Source organism: Cololabis saira, chromosome 1 (assembly GCF_033807715.1).
Source record: "Cololabis saira isolate AMF1-May2022 chromosome 1, fColSai1.1, whole genome shotgun sequence".
NCBI lineage: Eukaryota > Metazoa > Chordata > Actinopteri > Beloniformes > Belonidae > Cololabis > Cololabis saira.
Window position 1 is genome coordinate 55,586,596 of NC_084587.1, and position 24,889 is coordinate 55,611,484.

The window sequence follows — 24,889 nt, forward strand, 5'->3', positions numbered from 1 at the left end:
CAAAAATAAGAGACATTTGACAGAAGAAAATGGACTTTACTGAGAATGAAGAACAAGGGAGAAGTTTTGAAGTATCCTCTTAGTACAAATGCGTCTGAACGGTGGCTAATGTTATTTCAACGGTACGTTTGATCAGTCATTTCCTCTGCTCAGCTGGCAAACAATGGACAAAGCATTAGGTCACATGACCCACTGGTCACGTGACCTAGAGCAGTTTTGAGGCCCGTTGTGCAGCTATGTCGCTCAAGAAGCCAACGGGGAACATGCCCATCGCATGGCAATCAAAGTTAGCTTTCCCACCGGCTCCGACAGCCAAGCCCCGCTGAAATATCTGCAGAGCTGCCGGCCGACATTCAGGCGTTGACCCGACGGCAGAATCCAAAAATGCCAGCAGCATTTAGCCGAGCCTGGGTGAATACAAACGGGTGGTTGCTTTGCTAATGGTGGTAGCATGGCTATGATGGATGCAGCAGTGATAACGGCTAGCCATTAGCTGAGTCGACTGTCAATCAATCAGTCATATTAGATATAAATGTATTGCTTTATATAAACTCTCCTGGCGTGGGACAAAAAATCCCCCCCCCAGAATTGTCACAGATGTGAAATTAAACGACTTAGAGCAAATTGTTGTTTTGAACCAGGCTGTAAATAAGTCGGACAATTTAACCTGGGAGTTGGTGGAGAATGACCCACCAGCCTCTGTCGGCCAGTCCAGGAAAGGCGAGGAACGGCGAGGAACGGGGAGGAACGGCGAGGAACGGCGAGGAACAGTGAGGAACGGTGAGGAACGGTGAGGAACGGCGAGGAACAGTGAGGAACGGCGAGGAACGGCGAGGAACGGCGAGGAACAGTGAGGAACGGTGAGGAACGGTGAGGAACAGTGAGGAACAGTGAGGAACGGCGAGGAACGGCGAGGAACAGTGAGGAACGGCGAGGAACGGCGAGGAAAGGCGAGGAACGGCGAGGAACAGTGAGGAACGGCGAGGAACGGCGAGGAACGGCGAGGAGCGGCGAGGAACTGTGCTCCGCGTGAGCGTCAGTGCGGAGGTGAAACGGTCGGCGCTTGGTAAACACTCAGAAGTTGAGTGTCAAACATGTGGCTGTGTCAGGAGGCATTTACACACCCAGAAACAGAAGAATCAGCCCAGCAACATGTTTGTAATCAGCATGGCAGACACACATATACATGTATAACATCGTCATTCTCTTGGAAAATGTAGTTTTGGTTTTGTTTGTTTTGTTTTTGGCCTCATTGCCAGGCCCTGATAAAGCATTTCCTGTTGTTTAATTGTCTTTAAAAACATCGGATCCTTGCTCTTTGATATCATTAAGATGTAATCTGTTCACCGCACTGTAAAACCACACTGGGACCGACACAAAGTGCGTCGTTGTGCTCAGCGTATCACCGAGCAGCTGATAACAATATTTAGTCGTGACAAAACCTTTGCAACCGTGCAGTAATTCCATTTGTTAAGATTTAATACTTAACATTCGGTTCACACTATTCTGGTCCGTTCAACTTTAGCAAACATAAGTCATCCACTTACAGAGCAAATCCTTTTTTCTCTAAAGTTTCCCTTTTATCAGTCATGTGTCTGTGGTTATTGACCGCTCACTAATTCCTGCACCGAGTGATACAATTACACAGAAGTCATAAATCCATGAACTGTCCCAAATCAACTTCTGCTTGTTCAGCTTATTCCTCTGGTGATTTGGAGTAAACACGTGAAGTGTTCCTTTAACGCTGAACCATGACAGCTTACCACTGCTTAACCGACTGTTCAGCCCATTATTATCTCATTAGCCGGCTCCTCTTGTTCAGGACTACTAAGGTGCTACTTAGTATTAATTAAATGTGAATGACACACACTTTAATTCCATTAATACTTCATTCTGAGGGAGAAGAAAAGATGTGAGACTTTACTTATTCAAATGCTAGAGCTTAATCATCCCAACTACACTATTAACCCCGGTCTTAACCCTCGTCCAGAAGTGACGGGAGGACAAAATGTCCTCACTTTCCAAAAATGTCCTCAAGTTCAAGGTCTGACATTCCTTCTTACGAGGGCAGAGCACTCACTTCAGCTCCTCCGTCCCATTAATCAAAGACTCTGGAAAGCAGATTGCTCAAATATGACCTTGCACACAAAAGCAGCCACGATTGAAGAACAAGCAGGAATTCACTGAAGGCGGGTCCAAGTAAACATTCCTGCTCCTCTAAAGCCTCAACAACCTTCGCCATTCCTGTGTGTGTGTGTGTGTGTGTGTGTGTGTGCATGTGTGTGTGTGTTCGTGTGTGTGTTCATGTGTGTGTGTACTCCAAACACAAACTCCAAACCGTGCATGAACCCACATTGCATCTGTGTCCAAAGAACTGTACCAAGGAGGTCAGGTGGCTCACATAACAAAAGTAACGCACACACGCACGCGCACGCACACACACACACACACACACACACACACACACACACACACACACACACACACACACACACACACACACACACACACACACACACACAATGGAACACTTACATAAATTTTGGGTTGAGTCAGGAACGCTGTGTACAAAGTTTAAGGAAACGGAGGACTTTGGACACGGCGCTGACTGAAAGGAGGAAGGATCAAAGACAGACACGGCGCCAGAGTGCAGGTCTAACACACCTGCAGAAATGCTGAATAAAAGACGCATGCAACTAACTAAAAACTGAAAAAATAACAGACAATCAAAGAAAGGTTTCAGGTAATGCTTCTGTTTTCATCTCTGTATGCAGGAATGTGATGGTGATGAGGGATGAAGCTCAAGTCTGATCCTTAAAAATATAGACTTTAAAAAAAACGAAATTTTTTCTGTTTCAGTAAGAATCAAAATTCCAACTTTATGAGCCAAAAGTGAGATTAAAAATGATCAAAATGGGGCTGAACCGCTTCTATTTGCGGAAGGCTTTTATATTACACATGACTCCAATCCCCATTTAAAGCCAACCCTCTTAAGATGCTGCCGATACGGTTCCCATGAAGGCGCGGGCGGTTCTCTGGTACCGCTGGCCGTGCCAGGCCTTCATGAGGCCCAGACCAACGGTTCAGCGTCTCGCAGCGTCAACACTTCAGTTCAAGATGGACACACACAATAATTAGTTTCTAACTTTATGTTTAAAGATTCACGCAGGCGTCTCAGGGGAAGACAACAACAAAGCGGTGACTTTATCTTCAACATATACAGAAAAACAACAACCTCGTGAAAAGTCTTTTAGGAAGTCAGCTGCCTTCCTCTTCTTTCAAAAATATTTAGTTCTTTAAAGTTGTCACGCTTTCCCTCAACGGCCTGCACAAACGAGATGAAACGGCTTCATCTTCAGAAACACACTCGGGCAGGAGGATGAAAAAGCCTGCGCGTAATCAGAGCGATGGCTGCGAGTCCCTCTGGCAGTGCAGATAAATGTGTGAGTGTGTGTGAACGCCAGGCGGGACGGCCGTGCTGCAAAAGAGCAGGCCGCTCGCCGCACACCTTCTGTCGGCACACACTCGCTGCCAGTGGTGCATTTTCCACAGATTGCACTCGACACCCCACCCCCAGCCCGGAGAGCAGCCTGCCGTTAACGTGGCTCCTGGTTGGTATTGACCGGCCCCGAGACAGCACACACACACACACACACACACACACACACACACACACACACACACCACGCTGCATGGGTGTGTGTGGGTGTGTGTGCATATGTAATGAAGACTTGTAAGGAGAGATTTATAGTGTTGGCATTCGCTCTGGTCAAACGGGTGGATCACTGCCACACTCCCCCATCAGCTCCAGATGAATGTGCCATGTTTTTTTTGTTTTCCTTTTCAGAAAGCCCATGAAAAGAATTAGCAAGATGAGAAAGTAGCAGGCAGATCTCTTGGGGCGTCCATCTGTCCATTACTGAAATAAAAGCTGTCTGCTCAAAGAGGGAGGCGTGATGGAGGGATTTGGTCGACTTGATAAGACAAGGATTTGACGGTGAGCACAGCTGGTAATCGTGGGACTGGAGACGGATACGTGGATAGATAAACACACAGATTTCAGGAGCTCGTGCTCCTCCGCTGACCTCCACGAGCCAAATGTTGCACATCGCGGTGCCGCTATAATTGTAGCCCATGCTCTCAAGTCCAATAGGAAGAATTAGCAGGAATTCCCTCCAACTCGTTCATTATGGGTAAACCAGAGGAAATGAAGTGGAAGCGTGCGGCTCCAGCGGGGTGACGGTAATGAGCACTTACAGGTGGCCCAGACCTGTGACCTCAGCACCTGCAGCAAGAGCCCGTTCATCAGCATTCATTTGGATTTTCACAAACACACTTTATCACTGCCTCCTTTCATCCTCTAATCATTTCAACCTCCTTTACATCGTCAGTTCCCTCATAGCGTCTCTTCATAGCTCTCTAGCTCGCTGTGAGGCATCCATACCTGTGACGCATGGGATATTGTCGGGTGTGTATTTAAATAAAAAACATCCCTTTCCCAGTGTTTGGGCGCACTTATTCGGATGCCTGAAGTCACTGCCTTACTGAAAAACCTGTGGCATCACAAAAACTTTGTTACGTTGTTTGGGGAGGTCTAGGTCTGGAAATGTCTCATTTGGGTGGTGATCTGCAGGGTGCAAATGGTCCAGTTTTCCCGTTTTTATCTCCACTCAACTTCGTTTCATGCCGCATTTGCTGACGCCCAGAAATGGATAGAACAAAGCTGCAAAAAACGATTTCAAAAGAGCTGCGTGCTTCTAGGAGACGGGGGCGGGGGCGGTCGAGTGTCTGACTCCCCCCTGAAGTAGTTATGAAGAGAAGGGAATTGTTCATACTATACTTCTGGTATTTTATACCAAAGACTGTCACAGACATTTCATTAAATCTTTATGAAATGTATTAAACCTGTGAAGAAGAACAAAATAAAGAATGATGTCTTCTTTAAATAAAGATCAAACACATTTGCATCTTGGACTTTGAATATTAAATAAGAGACAATAAAATATTGGCCAATAAAATACGCAAGGAAAGAAAACTGTATCAACCCAATTACAGCTGAAAAGCCTCTATTATTATATCCGTGTAGCGTCAGTTCCATCCCTCCCCGGCTGCAGCCACGCTGACTAACTCAAGGAAAGACACCAGAGTGTTTAGGCTGGTGTTGGAAGTAAAGAAGCAATCTCTCTCTCAGGCTCACACCTCTCTCTGCCTTCTTGGCAGTCTCTCTCTCCCCAGCACTGCCACAACCTTTCAGCAATCAAATTAGCTCCACTCTTTTACCGGAATGTGTGCCAAAGGAATGAGCAGTTGGGCTGTAATTGCTACCAACTAATAATGTTAACCTTTCTATGGCATATAAGCCCTACTTTATTATCAGTGCCGCGCAGGGCAGGAGAGGAGGCTCGGTGTGTCGACAAGCTGCATTCAGGCACATAACTGTGAGCCCAAATAAGCCGGGAGACGTCCACCTGACCTTCTTACGCCAAATGTCTCAACAGCTAACAGTATGTCCTTAATGAACGGCTGCTGAGTAAAACTACACCAGCGCACAAACCACAGGTGAAAAGATATGCAGGACTAGGATCCACACACTCAGAGAGAGTTCATGCACGCTGTAATGTCCAGCTGTGACTTCATTAACTGCTCGGTGGCATTTGCACACTGTTGTACCACTATTTACCATAGACACAATTAGAATGCCAAACAGTGATCTTGCAATGCATTTATCATTCAAAAGCCCTGCTTAGGATATCACATTTTCTTGAAGTGCTGACACTATTATCCGTGAAGTATTTGTTACAGGTTGCGTGCAGCTCTCTTTCAGGGCCAGGGAAACGAAACTGCAATCCTTAAAAGTGTTGCATTTTTAGGGAGGGGCAAAGTCCTCCTCTGCTGCTCTTAACTCAAACCAAGTGACCCATATAATCAATTAAACAGCACAAATCATGGGTCACTACAAGGATAGGAGGGAAAAAGGCCCAATTCATAAGAGATGTGAAAATAGACAACATTATAGCTGATCACTTTTGGAATAAAAAAGGAATGTTATGACTAGGAATTCAAGATGAAGTCCTGATTTAAGGGGCTTATTTGGATGAAAAACAAGTAGAGGGAGGAATGATGAACCTTGTTTTGCCGTGCTGACAGTGATATTTTACAGCTTTATGCCGATCCCATCACCTGAAGGTCAGGGATTATCCCCAATACCTTTAATTTCCTACTGCGTCCTCTCATTGCTCCCCTAACCCGCTGGAATCAGGAGGTATTATACCGAGGTTGGATGGGTGGGTTGAGAAGGTGAGGGGTCACAGCGCAACATCTGGATACAAACACCCCCCCAGCCCCAGCCACAGAAAAAAGACAAATAAATCCCAGTAAGGGAGGCAGCGACACCCTGGCCGCCCTGGCCGCTGCGGAGGAGGAGGCGCTCCCCGCGGCCAGAGCAGATTACAGCCGGGGGAGAGAGCCGAGACTCGGGGAGGTTAGGAGATCAGAGCCGGACAGGAGATGGTAATCTGGCCAGAACATCGGGAAAGGTCAGTGTAACCGGATTAAACGGAGCTAATGAAATACATCATGAATGGTGGACTGCAGGAGGAGAAGGAGGAGGAGGAGGAGGAGGAGGAGGAGGAGGAGGAGGAGGGGGGTGATTGTTTAGACCGTGGGTGTCAGAAATCCAAAATAAAAAGACAACATCAACTAAAAGAGCAAGCAGGGAGAGGATGAGAAGTGATCCCGGCCAGGGAGACAAAGCCTGGCACCTGCGCTGCAGCAGCCTGCTGTCTGTCTGTCTGTCAGGGCTGTCATCCCATCAGGACGCTCTTAAAAACATCTCCAGCTCTCCTCGTGGAAAACTGCGCACACCGCAGGACTGCGTCCAGCAGCGCCGTCTCAACAAGTATTTACCAGCAAGCGCTCGCGTAAAGGCGAGCACCGAGGCATGTGTGGATGTCCCACCCCCCCCAAACCCCCCAGCCTGCAGGCTATATCTCCCCCCGAAAACTGGCCTACAAAATCATTTTCACTGACATTTCCCCCAATGCAGCAATGCGCGCTCACAAAAGCCGATTTGGAGGGCAGGAGAGGAGGAGGAGGAGGAGGGGGAGGAGGAGGAGGAGAAGGGGGGGGCGTCATGTTTGGAGACCGGGGACGCGCAATCGGCGGCGCGCCCTCGCCGCTATCCGAGCACTCGGCCGCGGGAGCGCGCCTGCGCGGGCACGGGCCGGCCTATAGAGCGACGCCTGATTGGCTGAGGCGCAGCTCCATCTGCGCACGTCACATGCACTGCTTACAATAAATAAACAGCTATGGAAAATGTGTCCAAATCAAGCCAAATTGGCAATTTGTATCAGTCAAACCAAAGCGAGGAGTTAAAGGGAGCCGAAAACAGACTCTCGAGGGGGAAACGCCAGCGAGCGCGAGCTGGGAAACTTGGAGCTGGATCGGTTTGGATGTGTCCGGTGGGAGGCGGACAGTGCCAAGGAACGGCCGTGCGTAAGGAGAAAAATGACAGCTCCTATAGGCTTTCCAGTGACCATTACAAGCCCGGCTCTGCGCTCCTGATACTTTCAAAAGCTTCCCAAAAAGCCCGTCCCCGGCTCACTCCGGCATCCACCCCGGGACACACGCGCGCACACACACTATCCAAGCGAGCTTACCTACACAGTGAATGAGTTTGTGTCTCCAAGAGTCAAGTTCCTGCCGAAAGCCGCGCCTCTCTATCGTGCATTGCTGCCTTTTGCACAGACTCGCCATTTTCTATCGGCCCCTCCCGTGGGCGCGCACATACTGCTGGGTGCTTCCCTGCGCGCACGTCACCGGTGCTTTTTATTCTAAGGCTGGGTGGAGAGAGATATGAGGGGGACGGGGCTGCAGCATCCCCCTTCTATAGCGCTGTTTGTCCCACCCACCGACGGCTCTCCCTCCCTCCTGCCCTCAGCATCTCTGCGCGGAGCTGCTGTCATTGGTCGTTTAATAGGATGTTTGGTCGCTTTTAGGGCCGTATAGAGTACGGCACATGGCTTCATGTGCGACCAAATTTGTCGTGGCTTAATGCTATGTGTGTCAAAGGGCAAGGGTGTGCCAGAGATTTAAAATGCGCATAAAGACACTGCATTGTTTAGATCAACAGATACTCCACAGTCCGGATCCGCTCACTAATATTGAGGGATTCCTATAGGCAACATATTTTAACAGCCAATAAATGCCTCGGTGCGAGTCAATCGAGCTACATTATAGAACATCGATTGACCAGTAATAACAATAATAAAAAAAACAATCAGAAAAATATAAAGTATGTATAACTTTCTAGGTGTATTCTCCACACCCTGCTCACCTCACATTTTCCCCGACTGACATATTGGATTAGGCATTTTTCAAAATCTTTTGTTCAGACCTGTTTTCAGGATTTTAGATTCAATCAATTCCCATTTCCACATCAACCAAAAAAAAGGCAGTTCGTTTATTATTTTTGAATCAATTATTTGACAAAATCAACTAAATTAAATTTGTCTTTCAAATGCTTTTATTTTCATATATTATTTCAATTAAAGAATAACAGATACAATCATAATCCCCAAAGTGAATGTGAATGTCTCACAAATGTTAAAAACAAAAATCGAATCTTCTCACAATTAATCAAAGCATAAACAGAACAAACCAAAAGTTTGGACACACTTGAATGAAAAGGTGTCTCCAAACTTTTGGTCTGTAATATATATATATATATATATATATATATATATATATATATGTGTGTGTGTGTGTGTGTGTGTGTGTGTGTGTGTGTGTGTGTGTGTGTGTGTGTGTGTGTATATGTGTGTATATATACATATACAATATATATATATATATATATATATATATATATATATATATATATATATATATATATATATATATATTTCTCCTCCCATAGTGTCATAAATTATACCTTATTCTCTCGTCTAACCATACCATGAGGAAAAACTCCCTGATGTTATTTTGAACATGTCTGGTTTCTGACAGTTGTTGACTCTTCTTTAATTGTACTTTATACATTAATTGATTTCACCTACATGGCTCCCTGGTTTTAATGTTTGTGTAGCAGTGATCATGTGTGCAACAACGAAAACAGATAAATACAGAAACCATAAGTGTGAGGCTTCCCCCCCAGGGTAACAACTAAATTAGGGCAACAGAACTGTGTTTCATTTGGGTCAAATTGATTGTCTCTTTTTAGGCTTTGACTGAATGAAAACATTATTGGCATGCAGTCCTTATTATCAGCCCGTGTAATATACTCGCCACCAAAGTGCAGCTGATTCAGTGCACTGAAGGAACAATAAATCAAGTTGGATAAAACTCAACAAAACGCGGGTCTAATCACCAAATTGAAACATGAAATGACACAGTATCATTAAAAGGAACCTCTCAGTCATTTTATAATCCAACAGAGACCGTTGACAACACGCAGAAAAAGAACGCAAGGGCAAACGCTTTTACGCAAAAGCACTCGGGCTAATTAAGTTGTTGAACCCGCTGCCCTCGAGAAAGATGTCTCCTGCGGAGGGTGGACGGCGCTGACCGGCAGCCAATAGGAGCGCGCCTTGAGTCGAGGTGAAGCGACAACAGCCAATCAGATCAACGCGCTTTGGAGAGCCGATGAGGCAGCTCCGCCAGCAACGGCTACGAAAAAAAGAGGCTAAAATACTCGCAGTGAGGAGCAGAAATCCTCTAAGTGACGTGTTGTTTTCAACGATGTAAAGAAACGGGACTGAGAGGCCGTTTGTTACAGCAGGTAAAGTGTTTATTGTATTTATTGAGCCTGCTCTGCGCGGATGTGTGTGTGTTTGGAGGCTGACAGCGTCATGCCGGCAGGATGAAAGGGATTAGGGCGCCGTTACTGTGGCAACATTAAATGGAGGGATACACTAACACTAACACTCCTCCTAACGTCCAGACCCAGCAGCGCCGCATGGACTCTGGAACATTATTCATCATAACAGCTGGGCCTTGGACATCTTATTCAGTTTCAATTACGTACATTATTTTCTTAATGCTATCGGTATTTTTCTGCTTTAGATCTACAGGACTGTCTCAGAAAATTAGAATATTGTGATGTTCTGTAATGCAATTACAAAAACAAAAATATCATACATTCTGGATTAATTACAAATCAACTGAAATATTTCAAGCCTTTTATTATTTTAATATTGCTGATTATGGTTTACAGCTTAAGAAAACTCAAATATCCTATCTCAAAAAATTTGAATATTCTGGGAATCTTAAGCTGTAAACCATAATCAGCCATCCATCCATCCATTATTTATACCCGCTTTATCCCTTGCGGGGTCACGGGGGTCTGCTGGAGCCTATCCCAGCTCATTTCAGGTGAGAGGCAGGGGTTACACCCTGGACAGGTCACCAGTCCATCACAGGGCCACATATAAACACACAAACCATGCTCACAACCACACTCACACCTACGGGCAATTTAGAATCACCAATTAACCTAATATGCATGTTTTTGGACTGTGGGAGGAAACCGGAGTACCCGGAGAGAACCCACGCAAGCACGGGGAGAACATGCAAACTCCACACAGAAAGGCCCCTGCCATAATCAGCAATATTAAAATAATAAAAGGCTTGCAATATTTAAGTTGATTTGTAATGAATCCAGAATGTATGATATTTTTGTTTTTTTTAATTGCATTACAGAAAATAAAGAACTTTATCACAATATTCTAATTTTCTGAGACAGTCCTGTAATGTTCGAACATCAGACAGCAGACTGACCGCACAGAGCCAGAATAATTTGGAAAGATTTTGGCTTGGAATTTAAAAATTAAAAATTTAATTCTCTCTCACTCACTCTCTCTCACTCTTTAAATATATATAAACACACACACACACACACACACACACACACACACACACACACACACACACGGGTCAATGACGTGACGCCTATATTTTCTGAAAAACAGATTTTTTTTTCAATTCAAAAAAGGTTTAAATGGATAAAAAAAATACCATATGACCTACCTGTCCCACATATGGACTCACTTGAATTTTACAAAAAATACTAGTAATTTGGGATTTTGTTGTTGTTTTAAAGGGAAAGTTCGTTTTTTTACAACCTGGACCTTATTTCTGGCATTTTTTATGGTCGTATACTCACCCAGGCACGTTTGGTGTCATTTGGAATCCTTCGGAAGATATTAGGAGTTTTGTGCGAGCCGCTTCTCCATATAACGGTAGTGAACGGGGCACAGCGGGACACAGACGATGCAGCGTCTAAATAACACATGATTGCTGCGAAACTCGTTCATTTCTTTTATGAATCACTAGATCTGCTTCCAGGACCTGTTGTCTACATCCGGGGCTGTGTGTGTAACAAATAAATCAGTTTGTAAACAAGACCTCTGAACTCATGACGTCATCTCTGTGCGCGCGCTCTGTCCTCCGTTCAGTGAGCTCTTCAGCCGTATACTCTGGCTCAAAACGGTAAGGACGTCCATCATATTCAAAGTCGTCGTCCACAACCTCAGAATTTGACAAATATTCAGACATGTTTCAAATAACTAACAGTAAACTAACAGTAGTGAACTCCAGCTGTACACAGAGCTGTGTCTGGGATGCGCGCACAGAGATGACGTCATGAGTTCAGAGGTCTTGTCTTGTTAACATTTTTATATGAATTTATGTGTATACAACATTCTTAATGTTTGAACTACTGCAATAGATATTCTTTTTTTTTTATTATTTTAAAATGGACCTGTTGAAAATCCTTTTTCGTCATTGACCCAAACACGAAGATAAAACTTGAGAAGCTGGAGAACTAGGAGCTGAAGGAAGAGATAAAAAACATTTTTTATTCAATTCAATTCAAAAATACTCAATTAAAGGGAAACTAATGGTTTCAGTAGTCGTGTCATCATTTGATGAAGTATCTTCCCTTGCACAATCAGCTCCAGACGCTCCAGAGAAGAGACGCGTGTGTGTGTGTGTGTGTGTGTGTGTGTGTGTGTGTGTGTGTGTGTGTGTGTGTGTGTGTGTGTGTGTGTGTGTGTGTGTGTGTGTGTGTGTGTGTGTGTGTGTGTGTGTGTGTGTGTGTGTGTGTGTGTGTGTGTGTGTGTGTGTGTGTGTGTGTGTGTTCTTGCACAGACAATATTAGATTAAATCAACATTGTCCTTCCAATGGATTGGCAAGTGTTGATCAAACTCCACAAAAATGCAGTTTGATTCCAGGTTCATAAGGAGGCAGATAGAAACGTGTTAGTGTGTAGTTTCTCCTGTACAATTTTTGTTCTGTGTGTGTGAATATGAATTATGAAGTGACTTTAGGTTCTCAGCAGTCTTTTACTGGGGTGATTGTCTCATATTAAATAGTTTATGCTGAATCTAGATAAATAGTTTAACGTTTTTTTACATTAAAATTGTTGTCATATTTTGATTTTTATATTATATTTCAACTTAAAATCCTATTTTAAGTTGTGACTCCTACTTGCAGGTGTAAACCTTGCATGTTGGACTACCATAACAAACACCACAGACAGCATTTATGACAGGACAGAAACTTTTAGTAGTCCTGAAACTGTGGCCTCTTAAAATCCTGGTAATACTCTGAAACTGTAATCTGGACTGTGCCTAAGCACAACTATTATTAGAAGCCATGTGCTGAGCAGTGTGTGGAGTGTTTGTTGTAGCTGGGCGTGTATTCGTCCTCCAGGCCTCCTGGATGTATAATTTAAGGTTGACTACTCAGACGGCAGTCTGACACACAGAAGCACTTAGGCATGGGACTCTCTTCAGGTTGAGATGTCTGGATGCTTTCTTTCTTTTTTTGTTTTTAATGTGTTGCCATGTGTGACAGCAGGACCCATGACCCTGACACGAGGATCCTTCACCTATTCCAATGGCGAGGAGTACCACGGAGAATGGAAAGAAGGCAAGACTCTCCTCCTCAGTCCACCGCCATTCACTTATCACTGCCTGCATTTGCATGAACAGCACAAGTCTTGTTATTATGTGATTAAGATAATAATGCACACACAGGGGCCGAGGTCACATAAATACCACGTTATAATAGAATAATGCTCTTAAATGTGGGAAGGGTAATCTGCAGTAGCATATGTGGAGAATATGCCGACCCTATTTGAATGAAGACAATCTTTTCTGGCCTCCTAAACAGCTTTGCAGGATTTCTGGATACATATTTGGACAGATTTGTTGATACTTTTAAACTAAAGAAAGAACAGCCCCAAATTGATCGATGAAATAACTTAAAACCGACAAAAGTAGGAATAAATAACACATTGCTAAAAACAGAGTAATGAAAATCAGACATGGCTTTTGAAATGTGTTTCAACAGAATCATTAAAGAAAAGAACGAACTAATAAAACCGGTCAAATGAGTTGGTACCCTCAACTTATATTATGTTGCACAACCTTCTGAGACAATCGCTGCCATCAGGCGATGTAACTCTCAATGAGACTTCTGAACTGCATCCGTATATGGTCAAGTTTATTCTGCACTCAACTCACTTTATATTCTTTAGACGCTTTTACTGATAGGGCAAAACAACATTAGAATTTGTATCTTGTTGCTAATAACACCTGAGCATACTTTTGAATACTCTCACAGACGATGAGTGACTCTTGCAGTCACAGGCCCAGACTTGAACCCGGGCACAGGGAGTACAATACCACACATACTCCATACATGGGGTGTCTGCTAGACCAACCTATGCAGCACCCCTCCACAAACAACTTATTTCAAGTATTTTGCATTATTATCCAGCAATTTTACAATAGCTCAATGAAATTTTGAGCATTTTTGCGAAAAGGCCTTCCACAGCAAGTGCTACAACAAGAGTAGTGAGGATTATTCTGCATTTGCTGCCTGCTACATCAACCCCCCGCGTTTCTGGGGGATTCAAATTAGGATGTTTCCAACTGGTGCAAAATCAAGATCATTTTCTTTGGAGATAAGTTAATTATTATAACTCATTTTAGGATGAATAAAAATATCAATGTTTATGTGTTTGTATTTTTGTGTTGCAAATATTTTTTATTAAATGAATACTTGCACATGACATTTCAAAAGTGGTCTAACGTTTGATTGTTGTAATATGGTAAAAGCTAACCCCATAGGGATGGGCCATTTCTACTTTTTTGACATGGATGTGGGTCACATTAGTCCAGTTCAGAGGGGGAGGGCGGGACCAATGTCGTGAAATAAACCCCCCACATTCATGCAAGCAGAATAACTAATCATAGTGACTTTCAGTATAACGCCACAGTTTCACAAAATGTATAATTTATCATTCAGAAATTACAGCCACTTTAGGCAAAAGTAACTCTATAAGCATGAACATGCTGTCATTTTTCAAATATTTCACTAAAAGGGAAACACAGAATTAATAATAATAAAGTCCTAATAATGTGGAGGTCAGTTTGAAAACCAAACACTTGTTGCAGTGGTGAGGAACACCTTCTCCTGCGTTCTCTCTGGAGAGCTGAGGATTGTAATATCCAAATAATTCTAGCATATAGTGTCTGGTTCACAGTTTAAACTGCAAAGCTAAGCATTTAAAAATGACCCTGATTAATAAAAGCTAATGAGAGCTGTCCATCTTTTTTACCACAGAGGAAAGAGACGGTCTGATAGCTAGTTTTTCATTGGCTTTTCTTTTTTTTTTAATTAATCAAGTTGCTCCAAAATTAATCCAAAATAATTTGCCACTCCCCTTGCTCTCACAGTTGTGTTGTAGACCTTTCCATTTATTTGAGTTGGTTATTGAGATTTCTCAATATGCAAACTTGTCTGTACTTGTGTCCTCGCGTCCATGTGGAACGTTATCATATGTAGCCACATTCAGTTGAACTTCCTGGATGTGAACTTCATCCGTGCATTTTATTGCATCCAGTGGGAACAAGTGGAAACTCGAGTATTACAGAATGCATTTCGCAACAACAAGCAAAAGTAAAAGTGGAAGAGAGATTATTTAAAAGCCTACAACTTCATTGTTATTTAACAGAATGTAGTTTCACAATGTTTTCAAGCAGGGATAGAGATTTAAGAACATCACATTTGTCTATTTCACAATTTCCTCTGAAGTGTTTTTCTTTCCACTTCCATCAAACTTTAGTGACAACACGGCTGGAATACAAAAGTGTAAGACCTATTGAAAACACAATTGTATAAAGTAATGGTTATAGAGACAGGGTCCACTCTGAATCATATTTAAATTTATTTTATACGCAATTACACTGTAGATGTTTTTCTCTACCCGTTTTATCCTGTGCAGGGTGACAGGGGTCTGCTGGAGCCTATCCCAGCTCATCACAGGGGAGAGGCAGGGAAACACCTAGACAGGTGGCCGGTCCATCACAGGCCACATGTACAGACAGACAACTGTGTACGCTCACACTCACACCTGCGGTTATTTCCAATCACCAATCAACCCAGTATGCATGTTTTTGGACTGTACCCCGGAGGTACAGTCCAAAATGAAGGTAACTCAGAAGTGACCCGCACCAGCACGGGGAGAAGGTGCAAACTCCACACAGAGGTTACATGTTCCCCGGGCCCGGGACTCAAACCAGGAACCTTCTTTCTGTGAGGCAACAGTGCTAACCACTAAGCCACGGTGCTGCCGGCCGTCATCAAGTACTCGAGTACACTAATGTTCCAACAGCAGAAATACTGACACCCGCCATTGAAACCATGAAAATAGTAAAAATTAAAGCTCAAAAACAGCAAAGCATAAAGACACAAATGATAGATTTAGGCTTGAATGTAACAGTCGCGTGACTCTTTGCACTAGCACGACCAAAGTGTTTTTGAAGATGCTAAGAAGCAACAGTATCCATCCATCAACTTTTCAGAGTAAATGTTGGGACCTGGGGTCAGATGCTTTAAACTTTCCATAGTTGCATGTGTTTAAACTATGTGTCTGTGCAGAAAGACAGAAAGGTGCATACAGGTTCTTGTTTTTTTTTCACCCATCATAAGAGACTACAAACACAATCAGAAAATAAATAAATAACAAATCAAAAACAATTACGTGTTTCTGAGGATTCACAAAGTTTGGCATATTTACAAATTGTGCCCTCCTCATTATTGCATATGAGCCAGCTGATGGTCTTCTTTTTGACTTCAGTTTGAGTGCACTGTGCACTCATACAGTTTCTCCCAACCTGGGGTCCGCACCCCCCCCCCCCCTGGGGGGCCGCCAGATATCTCTGGGGGTGTGCGAAACTTTGTCTGCTTTGAGGATATGCAGTTGTACAAATTATATTTGCGCATGTAAATAAAAAATCATAATAACACACCTAATGGAATACTGTAATTTAAGTCTGTATAAACCCACTGACTTACCGTATTTTTGCGACCATTAGGTGCATATAAACGTCTTATTTTTTTTTTTGTGTCGCGCGCCCAATGACGCAATGCGCCCATTGTATTATTGTAAAGGCTGATTTATGGTTTCGCGTTACACCGACGCAGAGCCTACGGCGTAGGGTACGCGGTGACGCGCACCGTACAGCGTCCCCGCGGGCTGGGACATGAGGCTGCCTCTCGGTCGGCGGGCACGGGACGTTTACTGTTGATGGATTGTAGATGCGTGGGCTGACGTGTCTGCTGGGCTGGACTGTTGTTCGGAAAAAACTGCATCGGAAAGTGACTCGGCTGCTCAGCAGCCAGAGAGCTGCGGGCTCGTGCCCGTCGCAGCGCTGATCACTTCTCCTGGTCTCAGCTGATCACTTCTCCCGGACTCAGCTGATCACTTCTCCCGGACTCAGCTGATCACTTCTCCCGGACTCAGCTGATCACTTCTCCCGGACTCAGCTGATCACTTCTCCCAGACTCAGCTGATCACTTCTCCCGGACTCAGCTGATCACTTCTCCCGGACTCAGCTGATCATTTCTCCCGGACTCAGCTGATCACTTCTCCCGGTCTCAGCTGATCACTTCTCCCGGTCTCATTGATCACATCTCCCGGACTCAGCTGATCACATCTCCCGGACTCAGCTGATCACATCTCCCGGACTCAGCTGATCACTTCTCCCGGTCTCAGCTGATCACATCTCCCGGTCTCAGCTGATCACTTCTCCCGGTCTCATTGATCACATCTCCCGGACTCAGCTGATCACATCTCCCGGACTCAGCTGATCACATCTCCCGGACTCAGCTGATCACTTCTCCCGGACTCAGCTGATCACTTCTCCCGGTCTCAGCTGATCACTTCTCCCGGTCTCAGCTGATCACTTCTCCCGGTCTCAGCTGATCACATCTCCCGGTCTCAGCTGATCACTTCTCCCGGACTCAGCTGATCACATCTCCCGGACTCAGCTGATCACATCTCCCGGACTCAGCTGATCACATCTCCCGGACTCAGCTGATCACATCTCCCGGACTCAGCTGATCACTTCTCCCTGACTCAGCTGATCACTTCTCCCGGACTCAGCTGATCACTTCTCCCGGACTCAGCTGATCACTTCTCCCGGTCTCAGCTGATCACATCTCTCGGTCTCAGCTGATCACTTCTCCCGGACTCAGCTGATCACATCTCCCGGACTCAGCTGATCACTTCTCCCGGACTCAGCTGATCACTTCTCCCGGTCTCAGCTGATCACATCTCCCGGTCTCAGCTGATCACTTCTCCCGGACTCAGCTGATCACATCTCCCGGACTCAGCTGATCACATCTCCCGGACTCAGCTGATCACTTCTCCCTGACTCAGCTGATCACTTCTCCCGGACTCAGCTGATCACTTCTCCCGGACTCAGCTGATCACTTCTCCCGGTCTCAGCTGATCACATCTCCCGGTCTCAGCTGATCACTTCTCCCGGACTCAGCTGATCACATCTCCCGGACTCAGCTGATCACTTCTCCCGGACTCAGCTGATCACTTCTCCCTGACTCAGCTGATCACTTCTCCCTGACTCAGCTGATCACTTCTCCCGGACTCAGCGCGATCAGGCTCGGATGAAGCCCGACACGCTGAGTCCTGATAGCTGATTAATGTAATAACTTAAATAAAGTACAATCAAACTAAGTTTTGCTTTTAAATACGCACACTGTGTGTGTGTGTGTGTGTGTGTGTGTGTGTGTGTGTGTGTGTGTGTGTGTGTGTGTGTGTGTGTGTGTGTGTGTGTGTGTGTGTGTGTGTGTGTGTGTGTGTGTGTGTGTGTGTGTGTGTGTGTGTGTGTGTGTGCGGCGCGTGTGTGTTGTTGTAACGCGGCGCTCCGTGTGTGTAGACGGCGGCTTTTCGGTCGGTGCGGCGTGTGTGTGTGTTTTAAATACAGAAATTACACAAAACTGAGGGTTCTTTCCACACGGCGCGCCGTATGGTCGTCAAAATACGGTAGTATTTTAAAATGACCAAAATATATTTCTAAATAATTTAGCAGGATAAAAACTTTTACTACAACATTTAATCATACTACTACTCTGACAGGTTGTTAAAGGAAAAATGTCAAACATTTTTGCTCTCATATTAAAAGAGACATTTTTCAGAAATTATTTTATGTCCTTGCAATAATTTTTTGTGCATATTTTATACATTGGTGACACAAAATGAAGGTGGGAAAAACAAGGTCATCTGTATACAGGGTAAACCAAAGAGAAATGTATAAAAAAAACATAATTAATGTTCATTTTTTAAAATTAAAGATTTGTAACGAATCACTTTACTATTTTGGTGCTAGTACGTACGGGTCGGGGGCCCGGCTGGTCTTAGACACAAGTAGGGGGGACAAGGAAAAAAATGTTGGGAACCACTGCACTAATAGATTAGTCTTGCCTTGACTCCTCACTAACACTCAGTCTCTTTTACTCCCAATTAATTAAATGTATCACTTTAAAATAAAATATAACATTCTCCCAAATTAAAGTAGTTTTGTTTTTTTATTTATATATTCATTATGTGGCTGTATTATTTCAGCTGTCGTTGGAATTCTTTTCACAGCGAACATTTTAGACTTGTCCCTTAGACGATATAAGATGTGCGTGCGTGCGTGCGTGCGTGCGTGCGTGCGTGTGTGCGTGTGTATAATCTGAATTAGGCCAAATAATCTGTTTCAAAGGCTCTCAAAGTCAAGAGCCACAAAGTCAGTGCACCGTCCTACACGTCCATCAGGTAGCAGGGGAACCAGAGACCTCCTCCTTCAGGTGCTTTTACCTGATCCACAGATGTTGTGCAGATGTTGTGCTGTAGCACCACTACGTTGTCATGGTGGCGGAGAGCCACAGTTGCAGTTTTAGACTTAAATACTATTTGCACTGGACGAAAATTACGCCTGTCTAAAATGACGCTATACCACTTATACTTGCCCTGAAGTGACATACAGGTCTTACGTTTGATTAAATAATGACCTTTTATTTAAAATTAACTTTGATTATGGAGTTAAAAGCGTCTGATCAGACATTACAAAAGATTATTGTTAAAATCAGAAAGTTCAGTATTGGCCGAGTCGCCATGGTAACAGTAAACTTTACTTAACAGTAAATGTGAGCTTTTGTTGAAACCTAAAGGTGTTGTTCTGTCTGAGGCTTTGACTTTGATGAAAGATAAAGCAAAGATAAATCATTGTTGCTGAACGTCGCTGACTTCGGCTGATCTCCTAGTTTTCTGTATGTGAAGCTTCAAAGTGATTCTTTATGTTTACTTTACAAAAAATCTCAGATCATTATGTCTTGATACCACATCTGCCATATTTATGTTGGGAAAGGGGCAGAAAAGGCAAGGAAAGGAATATTTCTAAAAGGATTCCTTCCCACAAATCACTGAATTAGTGACATGTAGGTCATTTGGGGTGTACATGTTACTGCACGAATCACATGTTGCATTTGCATTTGCATGTTCTCAGTAGTTACTACCAATTACAAAAAGGTCTCCAGATACTTTGAATCCAGGCTGAATGGCACATTGGACAACTAGACTTTATTGTCGTTCAGTATTGTTCACTATACAGTTTACAACAGAACCAAATTCTATTTTTGGTGTCTCCACCAATGTAAAATACATAACTTTCATACTTGTTACTGTTTTCCACCAAGGAGCCCACCTCACTTTCTTTCTTTTTTATTATGCAGGAAAAACTGTCTTCTAATTATGTCTTCATGGACTTTAAGGTTCTAGGCTCAGACAGAGAGCTTGGCTGTCTCTATATTTCTCTGAGCATTATAACATTGCAGTAAATTAGCAGGAAAACTGTCCTGAATACTTTCCATTTGTGAACAATCTGTTTTTGACTGTACAGTGTTGAATCCCAAATTGTTTGGAAATAAATGTATAACCTTATCCTGATTGATGAACACACCTTATTGCTTATGACATTGCTTATGTCTTTCTCCATTGGTATTGGTATTGTCCAGGGGACATGACTGAGAGAAAACAAGATGTACTGTGGTGATCAGGTTTGCAAGAACTACTTAGTGACATGAACATCTTTATACTGTTATCTTTCTAATTGGCAAAAAATAAAAATATTTGCTACTCTGATAACTTTCCAGAGATGATGAATCCCTGTTTTGTGAACGTTGCGACTCATAGTGGTAACGCTTAGCGTGTGGTAAGCCTCCAAACAAATTACTCTGTTCCTCGCTGGATATCCTGTGTAATAATTCATGGTGTCACCGGCACCATAAACACGCCTCAGTACTCAGCACAATACTGGCCTGCTGTCAGTTTGAATCCACACTTCAGGATTTCTATTTGGACAAATTGGTAATGGGGAGTAAATATGATAAAACACAGTTAACCGTTGCAGCTTGTTGCAGAACCAGTAATTGCACTTTGACAAAAACACATCAACACCATGCAGGGTAAAGTTAAGCAAAGATGAAAGTTGGCACCACAGCCGGCATGAAGCCGCCGGGAGGGGCACATGGACGCCGTACGGCAGACAAAATAAAACAAAAAACAGTTAAACTGGTTTCGGATGTGTTGTAGTGATACACTCCCTTCTTTGTTTTTATGTCAAACCAGTGTTAAGATTATCACATTAATACCCTTGTTGATGGCGACAGGCTGTTTGGAACTGCCACACAATCCTTAACGTTATCTTTCCATCACAACGAACTCCGCCCAGATGAATCAGCAGCAGAAATGTTGTCGCTTAAAATCCAGTTTGGTCTGAAAATGGGAAGTGCTTCTCCTACCAGATCTAAAATAAAGAGCAGAGTTAAATGTTTTCAAGCTGCAAACTTTATGAATTCATACACATCAAAAGTTTTAGGACTTGTGATTCATAAAAAAAACAACTTTTATTAGTTCACTTTACCTAAAAATATTGTCTCCCTTTGGGGATTAATAAAGTATCTTTAAGTTTGAATTTGATTTCAATTTAAGATGGTTTTCCAACCGCAAATTAGTGTATTTTGTAATAATAAGTTACTGTCTATGTTGATATTGCTCACATGCAGAGGCAATGTTGTCAGTTGACGTATAATTACAGACTGTAATACTTCAAATGCATATAACGGTGTTTATTTAAGAGTGATACTGAAAGGGAATGTGTGCTCTAAAGCTGTTATTTTAGTGACGCCTCAGCTTTTATTGTGTTGTTCCAAATGCAGGTCTTGATTTTAGACTGAGCGATGAAGTCAGACAGGAATGTCCATGGATGTTTGCAGATGACATGGTGATCAGCAGTGAGAGCAGGGAGCAGGCGGAGGAACATCTAAAGAGGTGCAGGGATGCACTAGAAAGAAGAGGGCTAAAGGTTGGCCGCAGCAAGACAGAGTACATGTGTGAGTGAGAGGGACACAAGTGGAACAGAAAGGCTACAGGGAGCACAGTTGAAGAAGCTGGAGGAGTTTATGTACTGAGGGTCAACAGTCCGGAGCAACGGAGAGTGTGGAAAAGAGGTCAAGAAATGTGTGCAGGCAGGTTGGAATGGGTGGAGAAAAAGTGTCAGGAGCGATGTGTGATAAAAGAGAATCAGCAAGAGTGAAAGGAAAGGTGTACAAGAGAGTGGTGTTGTATTGAGACAGCGGTGCAGAGGAGAAGGCAGGAGGCAGAGCTGGAGGGAGCACACATGGAAATGTTGAGGTTCTCTTGAGGAATGACGACATCGGAGGGACGGCACAGGTTAGATCTTTTAAAGATGAAGACAGAGAGTCAGATGGAGATGGTTTGGACATGTCCAGAGGAGAGATGGGGAGTTTATTGGGATGGGAACTACCAGGCAGGAGGCCTGGAGGAGGACTAGAGAGGACGGAGGACAGAGGTTGGCTGGTGTGAGAGAGGAGGACCAGAGAGGACGGAGGACAGAGGTTGGCTGGTGTGAGAGAGGAGGACCAGAGAGGACGGAGGACAGAGGTTGGCTGGTGTGAGAGAGGAGGACCAGAGAGGACGGAGGACAGAGGTTGGCTGGTGTGAGAGAGGAGGACTAGAGAGGACGGGGTAGATGGAGACGGAGGGTTGATGTGGCGACCCCTGAAGGGAGCAGCCGGAACGACAAGAAGAAGAAGTAGAAGATGTGGGTTTAAAGACAATAATATAATAATAAAAGAAGCAGAGGTTATCACACTTTGTAAATAAAGACAATGTTTACAGTATATAGAGTACAATTATATGAACCCTTCCGTTATCCTGCTGTGAAAAACTGCAAAATAAATGATAATCAATGTGTTTTAACAGTAAATTAGTGGCATCTTTGCTGCCAGTGTTTTAATGTTATCTTATAGTTATTCCTTTTATTTGTGTATAATAAAGAACAGCAATGAGAGCTCAATTAAGAAAATATATCTAACAAGAAAGTTCACTTTTGACTCTAAAAACCATATCTGTAGTAAATGAATGCAATCAGTTCATTCCACGTCTTCATTAACCCTAAAACATCCACTATTTCATCACTGACATTTGTTCACACATGTCGTCTAGATGTGTCTCAATGGATGCTTGATCTTCAAAAGAAATGCTCTAACTGCACGAAAACACAAAGATCCTTGCTGTCGTTGATGCTTGAACTGGTGTTATGACTGCAAAATGGTGTTTCTGGCAATAAATCTCCCTGAATGTGACACAATGGGACTTTAATTGTGTTCCTGCACAGCTAACACCTCCGAGCATAAACACGGCTGAGCTTCAGCTGACACCTGTGTTTTTGTCACACTTCTGTACCTTTTCCTAAACTGCCTTTAATTTTCCCAAACTGCCTTTAATTTTTTGCCACATCCAAATACGTGTGATGGCGCATGCTGTTGACACTGCAGGCGTTCAGGAGTAATGTGTAACAGCGTTTCTGCGCGGTGTTTTCGGGAACACAGACTCTCTCTGTGTCTGCATGCAAAGTCACTGTTTGCACACAAACATGTAGGTGTGTGTCAGACAGAGGTCTTCCATGTCGCATAAATAATTCAGTCCAGCGCCGGCTGAAGACGAGCCGGGGGGCTATCAGGTTACAGGAAGTAAGACTGGTACATCCATGACAGCCCAGGCACCACCAGGAACCATTCACTACCGTTCTTTGCCCATGCAGTCATTTAACGTCGATGCATTACCGCTATTGATTGACATAAAAGCCTGACAAATTCAGCTAAACCGTAATTAGCCAGAAACCAACATGAGCTTGTCTGTATGTATGATGAATTGACTATCATCATAGTGAATTCATCATAGTGGGTGATTTTAATATTCATATGGATGTTGAAAGCGATAATCTTAAATTAGCTTTCAATTCTCTTCTAGAATCAATGGGTATCTCACAAAAAGTGGACGGGCCGACGCATTGTTTTGGTCATACTCTCGATCTCGTTCTCACCTACGGTGTTGAAACTGATGGTCTGTTGGTGTCACCTGTTAACTCCCTTTTATCCGACCATTATTTAATAACGTTGGAACTGAATGTTGTTGATGTTGAAGTGCAGGGCAGGAGGTATTATTTTAGCAGATGTTTGTCTGATGAAGCTATTGCTAAATTTAAGGAGACCGTTGCTCGTCTTGCGACAGTGGAAAATAGTGAAGCCTCTACTGAAGCAATAGAGGCCAGTGACCCGGGTTCTACCTCTGATGTTGATTCTCTTGTTAGTAACACTGCTGATCTGTTGCACTCAGCTTTAGATGAAGTTGCTCCTTTGAAAAGGAGGGTTTCTAGCCACAGGAGCTTAACTCCCTGGTACAATTCAGATATTCGCATGTTGAAACAAAGCGTGCGTAAAATGGAAAGGAAGTGGTACTCTTGTAGGTCTGTAGACTCTTATCGTGAATGGAAAGATATTCTAATAGTATATAAAAAAGCCATTCGCAAAGCAAGAACAGCTTATTATTCAACGTTGATAGAGGATAACAAAAGTAACCCACGTTTTCTGTTCAGCACTGTAGCCAGGCTGACAAAGAGTCACAGCTCTGTGGAGCCGTGTATTCCTGCAGCTCTCAGTAGTGAAGACTTTATGAGCTTCTTTAACAGTAAAATCACGAGAATTAGAGAAGAAATCAACCAGCCGGTTGTGGGCGTTTCTTCAGCTTTAGCGACTTCCCTATGCTCTGACTTGTCTCTAGACTGTTTTGATCCTATAGACCTCCCTGAGCTGACCTCACTCGTTAATAGAGCTAAGTCTACCACATGTATGTTAGACCCCATCCCGACTCGACTATTCAAAAATGTTTTTTCTCTTATTGGTGTGACAATACTGGACCAAATCAACCTATCCCTAAGCTTAGGATATGTACCACAGGTTTTCAAAGTGGCAGTAATTAAACCTTTACTTAAAAAACCTTCCCTTGACCCAGACACCTTAGCTAATTATAGGCCAATTTCTAACCTTCCATTTGTATCTAAAATTCTGGAAAAGGCAGTTTCAAGCCAGTTATGTGACTATTTGTATAGAAATGATCTGTTTGAAGTCTTTCAGTCAGGGTTCAGAATGCATCATAGCACAGAGACAGCACTG

The 24,889-nt window shown here is 43.6% G+C and overlaps 2 protein-coding genes across 3 annotated transcripts in view; one reads left to right on the top strand and one right to left on the bottom strand.

The window, feature by feature from the left end:
* Nucleotides 1-7,833, bottom strand: part of lcor (ligand dependent nuclear receptor corepressor) — a 109,788-nt gene extending 101,955 nt beyond the window's left edge. The window contains exon 1 of the mRNA XM_061727685.1: nt 7,659-7,833. Coding sequence (XP_061583669.1) covers nt 7,659-7,755 — 97 coding nt within the window. The 5' untranslated portion in view covers nt 7,756-7,833. The remainder of the gene's footprint in view (nt 1-7,658) is intronic.
* A 1,809-nt stretch (nt 7,834-9,642) lies between these two features.
* LOC133448808 (MORN repeat-containing protein 4-like) overlaps nt 9,643-24,889 on the top strand; it is a 31,355-nt gene continuing 16,108 nt past the window's right edge. The window contains exons 1-2 of one of the 2 annotated variants that reach the window (XM_061727696.1): nt 9,643-9,778; nt 12,857-12,931. In XM_061727696.1, coding sequence (XP_061583680.1) covers nt 12,865-12,931 — 67 coding nt within the window. In that variant the 5' untranslated portion in view covers nt 9,643-9,778; nt 12,857-12,864. The remainder of the gene's footprint in view (nt 9,779-12,856; nt 12,932-24,889) is intronic. The other variant, XM_061727704.1, reaches the window with a different exon arrangement.